This window comes from Mustela nigripes, chromosome 9, assembly GCF_022355385.1.
Source record: "Mustela nigripes isolate SB6536 chromosome 9, MUSNIG.SB6536, whole genome shotgun sequence".
Classification (NCBI taxonomy): Eukaryota; Metazoa; Chordata; class Mammalia; order Carnivora; family Mustelidae; genus Mustela; species Mustela nigripes.
Window position 1 is genome coordinate 10319030 of NC_081565.1, and position 10619 is coordinate 10329648.

The 10619-nt window shown below is 42.1% G+C and overlaps 1 protein-coding gene across 1 annotated transcript in view; it reads left to right on the forward strand.

Annotated features, from left to right (window-relative positions):
- Positions 1-784: 784 nt before the first annotated feature.
- The window catches only part of PSMB7 (proteasome 20S subunit beta 7), a 65016-nt gene continuing 55181 nt past the window's right edge, over positions 785-10619 (forward strand). Inside the window, exons 1-4 of the mRNA XM_059410838.1 lie at positions 785-894; positions 1331-1424; positions 2238-2335; positions 3933-4073. Coding sequence (XP_059266821.1) covers positions 833-894; positions 1331-1424; positions 2238-2335; positions 3933-4073 — 395 coding nt within the window. The 5' untranslated portion in view covers positions 785-832. The remainder of the gene's footprint in view (positions 895-1330; positions 1425-2237; positions 2336-3932; positions 4074-10619) is intronic.

A 10619-nucleotide genomic window follows, 5' to 3' on the forward strand; every position in this document is an offset into this window, starting at 1 on the left:
TTTCTTTTTATGGCTAAATAATATTCTGTTGTGTGGACGTACCACATTTTGCTTATCCATTCATCAGTATGGACATTTAGGTTGTTTCCATTATTTGGTTATGCTGAATAATGGTGCTATGAATATCTATGTACAAGCCTTTGTGAAAATATGCTTTTCATTCTCTTGGGTATATACTTTAGAGTCAAATTGATGGGTCTATGTTTAACTTTCTGGTGAACTGCCAAATGGTTTCCCACCGGGCGTGTATGAGGGTTCCGGGTTCCCCCATCGCCACCAACTCTTGTTATTTTCTTTTTTGACTATAGCCATCCTAGTGGGCGAGCACTGGTATCGCGTCGCGGGTTTGATCTGCATTTCCCTAATGACTTATGATGCTGGGCATCTTCTCACGTGCTTCTCCTTAGCTGCCTTTTGAGGTAGCTCTTATCTGCGTTGGGCAGCAGAGGAAAGAGATTGAGAGTTAAGAGGACTTGCTCAATGCAAGGAGGCGGTGGGGCTGTGCCTGGACTTGGGCGTGTCTGTCTCCTAGACCCCACGGAGTCTAAAAGTAGAAACGGTTCTGGTCTGGTCCTCAGGAGTCTTGTCTTCCACAGGACCAACTTGGACCAGTCCTTTCCCGGCTCCGGGCGTTAGTTACTCCTCCGCGCCACTTGGGGTGAAATACTCCAAGGACGTGCGGGCTCCTCTAGGAACCCACAACTCTACGATCAATTGCCCCGGCGCGGAGTTTGCCCCGCCCCTCCAGCCCAGGTCGCCGCAGGCGCCGGAAGTGCTCCTCTCTCTTCGCTTGCTTCTGCCGGCGCTCCGGCGGAAATACTTTGTGGGGAAGATGGCGGCTGTGTCAGTGTATGAGCGGCCGGTTGGAGGTTTCTCTTTTGATAACTGTCGCAGGTGCGGCCATGCCCGGGGCCAGGTTCCGGGCGGGAGTGGGAGTGCGGTGCCAGAGTCGGAGCTCGGCCGAGGTCTGATCTGGGAAGTCCAAACGAAGGGTGAACGGCGGGGCCCGCGGCCTGTGCCCCGCGGCCCGTGTGACTCAGGGGAATGAGGGCCTGAGAGTGGGTTTCTCTTGGGGCCGAGACCGTCCTTCCCCTTGCCCGGCGCACCAGGCCAGACTCTGTCTCTTTAGGCGAGATGCAGCCCCTCTCCGACGATCTGCGCGCCGAAGAACGCGACAGTCGTCCCGATGTTGGGGGGATTCAGTGAACGGATGGGCTTGAAAGCAAGTAGTAGCTTTTCTTTCCCTGAGTTCCCTAGTAGACACTTTTGGTGCCAGCGCGGCGCGATGTGGTCCTGCCCTTCCGTGCTTTATTTTCTCCTTTTGTTTCAGAAATGCCGTCTTGGAAGCCGATTTTGCGAAGAAAGGGTACAAGCTTCCAACGGCCCGGAAAACGGGCACGACCATCGCGGGGGTGGTCTATAAGGTAAGCCGGCCCAGGCCAGGAGCAGCAGTGACTGAACTGATTACAGGAGCCAGGCGGGCCCCTTGGCCCCCTTTACTTCTCCGCGCTGTGTCAGGAAGGGCTCATGTTTCAGAGAACGTCAGGAAAAGATCCTTCAGGATCTGTCGGGAGGCTTTGTGTACTTATCAGCAGTTTATATTCTTTCCTCACTTTTTAGAGTTTTTGACAGGAAACTGGTACTTTTTTTGTCTTAAGATACTACTTCGGGAGGCAGGGTTATATCCTGGGAAAAGATAGGATTTCGGATCAGACAGGTCTGTCTAACAGTTAAACTTTGATGCTGCTTCCAACTTTGGGCAAGTCAGTTTCCTTCTCCCAGCCACACTTCACAGACCATCAAATGGGCAGAATGACTCTTGCCTTAAATTGTTGAAAGGGTTGAAAAGAGTTCATGGTTATTGTTGTTAAAGAGAAAGAGTGATGTCTTTTAAAAAGAAATCGACGAAGTGTTGTTCTCATGGAAGGATTTCTGAATCCAGAGTTTTCTCACATTAGGTCTGTGGTTTGTAAGGAATTCACCAAACACTGTGAGCCTCATTTGAAAACGGGAATGATCATTCCTACCACCTACTGGGGATTCCGCTGATAACGTTAATGAACAAAGCTCTTGTATTCTGAAAGTATAGCACAATATTTTTGGTGGGACTTTTCAGTGCAGGGGAGGGGGTGGAGGTTTGGGGAAAACTGGGATGGCTAACATTGTTTTTCCTAAACTAGAAAGTTGTGGTTTATATATGTCGAATTATTTTAAAATGTGTGTTTTTTTAAAAACAGGATGGCATAGTTCTTGGAGCAGATACAAGGGCAACTGAAGGGATGGTTGTTGCGGACAAGAATTGTTCAAAAATACACTTCATATCTCCTAACATTTAGTGAGTATCAGTTAGTTTGAATAGCTCTTATATTTTCAAACATGTCAAGGTTAAAATTGAATTTACTTTGTTCTTCACTACAACCTGTTGTTTAACTTGTATTTTGTTTTCTATCTCCCTTAAGTGGTATTTTCATCTGTCTGTTACCTAAGCTGTTCATCCGCAAGTTCTGTCTTTGATTTAGTCTTTAATTCTCTTGGTCTCCGGTTCCCGCTTTCTGCCTCTTAAAACCATTCCCTCCGCTAAAGCCTTAGTTCACATTCTTAATTCTCATCTGTCCTCTTGCAGTCGTCATTTAAATGATCTTTCTGCCTTTGGTCTCTTTATTATCTACCCTTTTGCCATATTGGATTTTGTAAAACACAGATCTGAATATGTCCCTTCCCTCTTTAAAAATATTTCAAGAGACTTTTCACATTTCCACCCTGCTTTCAGAATAAAATGGAAACTCTGTAGCGTGATATTTAAGATCTTGTGTAGTGCCACAGAAATTTACCTTTTCAGCTTATATAGCTGCCATTACCCTGTGTTCCGGTTACACCCAGACTGTCCCTGTTCCCCTCATCTCCAAGATCTTTCACCTTTGTTTTTGCCAGTCCCTCTGCTTAGAATTACCCTTTCCTCTTTGTTCATGCGGTTTTGTTTATTTCTTTCAAATCCAGCTCATGTGAGACCTCTTCCCAAAGAGCAGAATTAATCGCTGTCTTCTCCCGTTTCTCATAGCGTTTTGTGCCTATGCTACTATATCGGATTATATGAGGTATTAGAATTTTTGCCTATTTTTGTCTCCTCCACTCAACTTTTGAAATCAAGTGCTAAGATGATGTCATACTTTCTTTGTTCTCAGCATTTGTCGTGACTGGTACCTGGTAGTAAATACTTGGTAAATGTTAAATTGCAAGGCCTTTAACATGCCTTGCCCTTTGGTACAACTTGAATATATTTTTAGGATTAGTAAAATGCAGACTCTGTTAGAAGCACAGAAGCTAATGATTTGAAATGTTCTTTTGGGCCACAGAAAAATATGTTTACAAAGGACGAGATGCATATTCTCTGTTTCATGTTTATTTAAGATTGGTTAGACAGGGTTGTTACAGTGCAGATTATACTTAAAAACATCTCTCTTTGTACTTGAACTTAGTGGAAGTTATCCAAGAAGCCCTACTTCTAATTGATCCCTTTGGTAATTGAATTGCAGCTAAGTTTCTTTTTTTTCTCTTTTTTTTCCCCTAATTTTTTTAATTTAATTTTTAAATTTTTTGATAAACATATAATGTTTTTTTATCACCAGGGGTACAGGTCTGTGAATTACCAGGTTTACACATTTCACAGCACCCATCGTAGCACATACCCTCCCCAATGTCCATATCCCCACCACCCTCTCCCATCCCCCCTCCCCCCAGCAACCCTCAGTCTGTTTTTTGAGATTGAGTCTTTTATGGTTTGTCTCCCTCCCAATCCCATCTTCTTTCATTTTTTCTTTTCCCACCCCCAAACCCCCCACATTGCGTCTCCACTTCCTCATATCAGGGAGATCATATGATAGTTGTCTTTCTCTGATTGACTTTGCAGCTAAGTTTCTGATTGTACTTTTTAGTTGCTGTGGTGCTGGGACAGCTGCAGACACAGACATGACAACCCAGCTCATCTCTTCCAATTTGGAGCTCCACTCCCTCTCCACTGGCCGCCTTCCCAGGGTTGTGACGGCCAATCGGATGCTGAAGCAGATGCTTTTCAGGTAAGGTTTTAGGATGGGGATTTCTTTTTTTAAAATTTAATTTAATTTTATTTAAATTCAATCATCATAGAGTGTGTTACTAGTTCCAGAGGTAGAGTCCAGTGATTCATCAGTTGCATATAACATGCAGCGCTCATTACATCACGTGCCCCCTTACTGCCCATCACCCAGTCGGCCCGGCCCCTTCCCACCCCGATTCCAGCAGTTTGCATTTTGTTTCCTAGAGTTAAGAGTCTCTTGGTTTGTCTCCCTCTTTGATTTTGTCTTATTCTATTTTTCCTTCCCTTCCCCTATGATCCTGTATTGTTTCTTAAATTCTACATATGAGTGAAATCATAATTGTCTTTTTTGATTGACTTATGTCCCTTACCATAATACCCTCTATTTCCATCCACATTGTTGCAAATGGTAAGGTTTTTTTTTTTTTTATTTTTTTTTGGATGACTGAGTAATAATATCTCATTGTGTATATATACTACACCTTTTTTTATCCATTCATCTCTCATTGGACATCTGGACTCTTTCTATAGTTTGGCGATTGTGGACGTTGCTGCTTTAAACATTGGGGTGCATATATCTCTTTGGATCACTATGTTTGTTCCAGGATGGGGATTTCTGTAGCATATTTTTCTCATATCTTAGATTTTTAGCTGAGGGGATCCTGGAGGCTAGAGAAAAAGCATTCATAAATTTTGTTTTATTCTAGAAATTTTATTCTAGAAATCAGTTGTTACCATTTTAATATCAAGGCTTTTGATGATATATTTGAATTTATGGGGTCTATCCCCCCCTCCCGATGAATAAATCACATGTGACCAACAGTCGTTTCTGGAAGCATAGGGCATTACCGGATTAAAAAAAAAATCCCTTTTATTTATGGTAAGAAAGTTAGAACTAGACAGAACCTTTGGTTCATCTTATGAACACACTTAGACAAAAACAATTGTTTTTTTCCTCTTTCTTTTAGCGGCAAAGTAACAGTGAAAAGAAAAATTGTATTTGTAGTTCACTGTAAGTGGGTATAATAGCAGTAATATTAATGCACGTTTATTTTTCTCTTCGTGCCAGACCCTGTGCTTAATACTTTATGCATGATCTCATTTCATCCTTTGATAAGAGAGGCCCCACTGAGATAGGAGTTGTTAACATCTCCAGTATTTCAGCGAAGCTGAGCCTTACAGAGGTGTGGTTGTCTACCTGATCTGGTCTTCACGCCTGCTTACTGCCCTAGTGCTTTTAGTTTTGTCTCCTTTTCTTCCTTAATCACATCATCACTTTACATTCGTGTAGGTCTTCTCTTTCTCAGATTCTAAGTCTGTTTTCTCATTTGCTTTTCAGAGAGAGAAGAGGGACAGTGTATTAGACCAGAGCTAGGAATAGCTTGGACATTCAGTTGTGGGTTAGAATATTAGTTTCTCCTTTTGGGACTTGCAGTACCTTTAACAGATTCTCTCCTTTTCCTTCTTTGTAGATTTGTAGAATGTAGAATTACGGTGCCTTTTTTCCTTTCTTTCTTTGTAGTTGATCAGAGACCTTTATTCTGGTCCTCATCATTCATTAAGCAACCTACCGAAAACAATGTCTTTTTTTAAAAAGATTTTTATTTATTTATTTGAGAGAGAGAGCGAGAACAAGTGGGGCGAGGAGAAGAGGGACAAGCAAGACTCCCTGCTGAGCAGGGAGCCCCATGCGGGACTGGGTCCCAGGACCCTGAGATCATGACCTGAGCTGCAAGCATCCACTTAACCGGCTGAGCCACCCAGGCGCGCCCCAGATCATTTTCTTTGTCTCTGCCCCAAGCAGCAGCAGCTGCATCTCGGCCTGTGTAGAGGGAAGCAGGAATAGAAAGCCAATATTGTAAATTGGCATCACTCAGGCCATATTCAGCTTGTAGAGAAACTGTATTTGGGCTACATAGTGGGTTTTTTTTTTGGTTTTGTTTTGTTGTTGTTTTTTCTTAATAGTGTCCAATAATATAAATTGGGAGATTGGAGTAAAAAATAATCTGGATATCTGACTTTAAAAGTTTTTAAAATTAATTAATTGTTTCCTGGCTTCATTTGAAAAAAAAAATTCATAAAGAGGGTGGGACAGTAGATGGCCGCAGTCTTCTGGAGCTGGTGGCAGGTGTTGCCTTTAGAAGGGGCAGCATGTGCTCCACTCTCTCAGTCCCTGTCTGCTTTGACTTCCCTTCCTGCCTGGCTCTGGGCTTTCTGTGAACTTGCCGGTCTTCATTCATGAGTCTAGCATGGCTCTGGGCTCTCAGCAAGTGATTTGAGGCACAGTGTAGCTGTGCAGCAGGGCCCGTAGCATAGTTCCCGTTTTACAGCTGAGAAGACCAGGACTTAAAGAGTCTGTGGTCAGGAAGGCTAGTCCTGTCTACCTAATGTGTGCTCAGGCTGTACTGAGCCCTTATGCGGATGATTTTCATTTATTTATGTGCATGGTCGTTATCCTGATCCTGGAGAGTCATTGCCTACCAAACCAATTCTCCCAATACAAGTGAGAACTTGTTAAAGCACACCTGTTGCAAAGATTTCTGAAGACATCCGTGAGTTTGATGTTAAATTTAAGGCTCCCTCTGGTGGTTGGTTTGGTGCATTACATTTAAAACAATTTTTAAACTTGTGAAATTGCAAGTAAATAGCAAATTTTCAAGATTTCTTCCAATGTCATTTAAAACATCTAGCTAAACCTAGCAGCTGTTTCTGTTAATCTCTTTAGAATGTTTTGGGAATTCTAAATTCACTTTTTTCAGTGTTTATTTTTAGTTTAACATTATAAAAATTAAATTTTATCACAGTTTTCAGAGGAACACTTTTTTATTTTTTAAAAAATGATTTATTTGGGGCGCCTGGGTGGCTCAGTGGATTAAAGCCTCTGCCTTCAGCTCAGGTCATGATTCCAGGGTCCTGGGATCGAAGCCCCACATTGGGCTCTCTGCTTAGCAGGGAGCCTGCTTCCTCCTCTCTCTCTGCCTGCCTCTCTGCCTACTTCTGATCTCTGTCTGCCAAATAAATAAATAAAATCTTTTTAAAAAATGACTTATTTATTTATTTGACAGAGAGAGGGAGAGAGAGAAATCACAAGTAGGCAGAGAGGTAGGCGGAGGGAGAGGGCGAAGCAGGCTCCCCGCCGAGCAGAGAGCCCAATGTGGGACTCAATCTCAGGACTCTGAGGCCATGACCTGAGGTGAAGGCAGAGGCTTAACCCACTGAGCCACCCAGGCTCCGCAAGAGGAGGAACATTTAAAAAATTTAACCAGGATGGGGCACCTGGGTGGCTCAGTGGGTTAAAGCTTCTGCCTTCAGCTCAGGTCATGATCCCAGAGTCCTGGGATCAAGCCCCATATCAGGCTCTCTCCTCAGTGGGGAGCCTGCTTCCTCCTCTCTCTGCCTGCCTCTCTGCCTCCCTGTGGTCTCTGTCCGTCAAATCAATAAATAAAATCTTTATCAAAAAAAAAAAAATTTAACCAGGATGATTGTGGTTCATTAGGTGTCTTCTGACATTTTTGTTAAGTTACATAAAATGTGCAAGTGGTGTAAGGGAAAAAAGCGTAGGATTTCACTTTATTATTTTTTTCCTTCTCTCACTTTTTTGAAGATTTTATATGTTTATTTGAGAGAGAGGGAGAGAGAGTGGAAAGTGAGCAGAAGCACGGTGAGGGGCTGTGGAAGAAGCAGACTTTCCGCTGAGCAGGGAGCCCAGTGTGGGGCTTGATCCCAGGACCCTGGGATCATGACCTGAGCAGAAGGCAGATGCTTAACCAACTGAGTCACCCGGGCACCCAGGATTTCACTTTAGGAGTTTGGTTCAGCTCTCATCTACAGTGCTTAGAGTTGTGTGACCGTGGGCAGTTCAGCTTACCTTTCTTTGTCTGGGTTTCTTCCTCAGTAAGATGAGGATAATAGTTTCTGACTCTCTGACTTTGGAGAAGGAAATGAGTAAAGAAGCAAGGCTTACAGCAATGCTCAGTACAGGGCCTAATGCACAGTTAGAGCCCCATGAAACTCTGAGGCTGAGAAAGACAACAAGGTATATTCTTCTTGCTTTTACTGTTCCATTTTCCCCCGAATAATCCATTTCCATGTCTGTGAATCAGTAAGAAAAGGAGGTTTGATAAACAAGAGTGGACATCTTTTCCTTTATGTAAGCAGTATTTTTATTTTACTCGTATGATGGCTGGATGTAGAAGATGTACCTGCTCTTTGATCCTTCTGCATGAGCCTCCTAGTCGAGTTTAGTAGAAACCTTGTGGTCTTTTATTCTGTATTCCAGAAACTCCTTGAGTATATAGAGCCTCTTTCATTTATTATATTAATTGTGTTTTTTGTTCTGTGAAAGTAATATGTATTCACTGTAAAAAATTTGGAAAATACTGAAAAGCCCAAATTAAAAATAGAAATTTTACAGTTCAGGGAAAATCATGTTTTGGTCCGGTGTGTATACTTCCAGTCTTTTTAATTTGTGTTCACTCGTTCATTGGATCTTTCTTTGCTTCCTTCCTTATTACTAGTACATGTTCTCAGTAAAACCTAAGCTAGAAGATAGGGATAAACTAAAAAAATAGAAAAATTATCTGAGTTCCTACAACCTGTAAGCAGTTGGTGCTAGTACTGTATGCTTTTCAGGCTTTTTTCCATTTACTGATACATAACTTATTCTATAAAAATGGGATCACAGTTGCACATTCTATCCTAAAGTACAGTCTGATCTTTTCATCTACCAGTATGTGTTGAATAGTTTCCATTTGAAGCATTTCAAAATGAAAGTCACCTTTTAAAAAATTATTGTGAAGGTAATGTGTGATCATTATGAAAATTTCCAACACTTTGGGAATGTGAAAAGAAGGAAGTAAATGTCACCTGTTTTGTTACTTAGACCATACGTTGTAAATCCTTGAGAACTATTTTTCCAGACTTTTTATACTATGACATTTGCGCATTTATGTATTTACAACAGTGGAATCCTGTTTGTTATTTTGTAACTGACCCTGTTCGCATAATGGTATATGTTCACATAATGGTAAGTGCATGTTGTTCCCATTAGTAGAAGAGCTCAGCATCCAGAGTTTCTCCCTTGAGCTTTAGAGGAGTTCTGGAAACCTGTGACCCTCTTGACATAGTAGAACTGTATGTACACTTACTATGAGTCCTGAGGGTTCCACAGTGTTCATCAGTTTTTCAAAGGAGTCTGTGACCCAGAAAAGTTGAAAGAACCACTGATCAATATCAATTTCTGGTGGTATCATAGTATTCCATTCTCTAGATGTACATAATTTAACCAGTTTGGAACTTTAACAGTATTGCTTGTGTTAAGGTATCATAAGGTATTCCATCTTGGAACATAGAACCTTTAGGTACTAACTCGTATGACTAATTCCTTAGGCTGTATTCTAAAATAAATTCCTAGAAGTGGAATTACTAAGTCGAAGGTATGCACATTTTGATACATATTGCCAAACCCATCCTTGAGAAAGGTTGTACTGAGTTGTGCTACATCAGTGGTGTATGAGAAGATACCGTACTCTTTGGGTGATCCGGAGCAGAGCTATGTCAGTTTATTTAGCTCGTTCTCTTTTTCTGCTTTATTGGCATCATAAACAGTATTGCAGTGAACATCTTTGTGCATTCATTTCTGTATATTTGTCTGATTATATCCTCAGAATTTGATTCCTCGAAGTACAGTTTCCGGATCAGTTTTTTTTTTTTTTTCTTAAGATTTTTTTATTTACTTATTTGACAGACAGAGATCATAGGTAGGCAGAGAGGCAGGCAGAGAGAGAGGGGGAAGCAGGCTCCCCGCTGAGCAGAGAGCCCAATATGGGACTCGATCTCAGGACCCCGAGATCATGACCCGAGCCGAAGGCAGAGACTTAACCCACTGAGCCACCCAGGTGCCCCCTGGATCGGTTTTTAAGGAATATGATAACTTACCAAAATATCTTAGATTCTTTTAAAGGCAGCAGACAGAGGTTATGTTTTAGCTTGAAAGGAAGCTAGCTGATCATTACTGACTTTATTTAAGCAGCCTGTCTGGTAGGCAGTTGGACTGGGGTGGGAGTGGTGGGTCTGGTGATTCCTACTCGTCATCCCAGAACCCTGTGAGCTAGTCTTGACCCTGCTACTAACGCATATGGCGTAGGACCAGTTTCTTTTCTGCCTTCTGGGCCTCTGTTTTCTTTTGAGACTGTTTCTAAAATCTTTTCCTGCTTTTTAATTTTTCACTTAAGGTTCTTTCTTATTTTTTTTAAGATTTTATTTATTGATTTGACAGATCACAAGTAGGCAGAGAGGGGCGCCTGGGTGGCTCAGTGGGTTAAGCCTCTGCCTTCTGCTCGGGTCATGATCCCAGGGTCCTGGGATCGAGCCCCGCATCGGGCTCTCCGCTCAGCAGGGAGCCTGCATCCTTCTCTCTCTCTCTGCCTGCTTGTGATCTCTCTCTGTCAAATAAATAAATAAAATCTTTAAAAAAAAAACAAAAAAACAACAAAAATAAAACCAAGTAGGCAGAGAGGCAGGCAGAGAGAGAGGAGGAAGCAGGCTC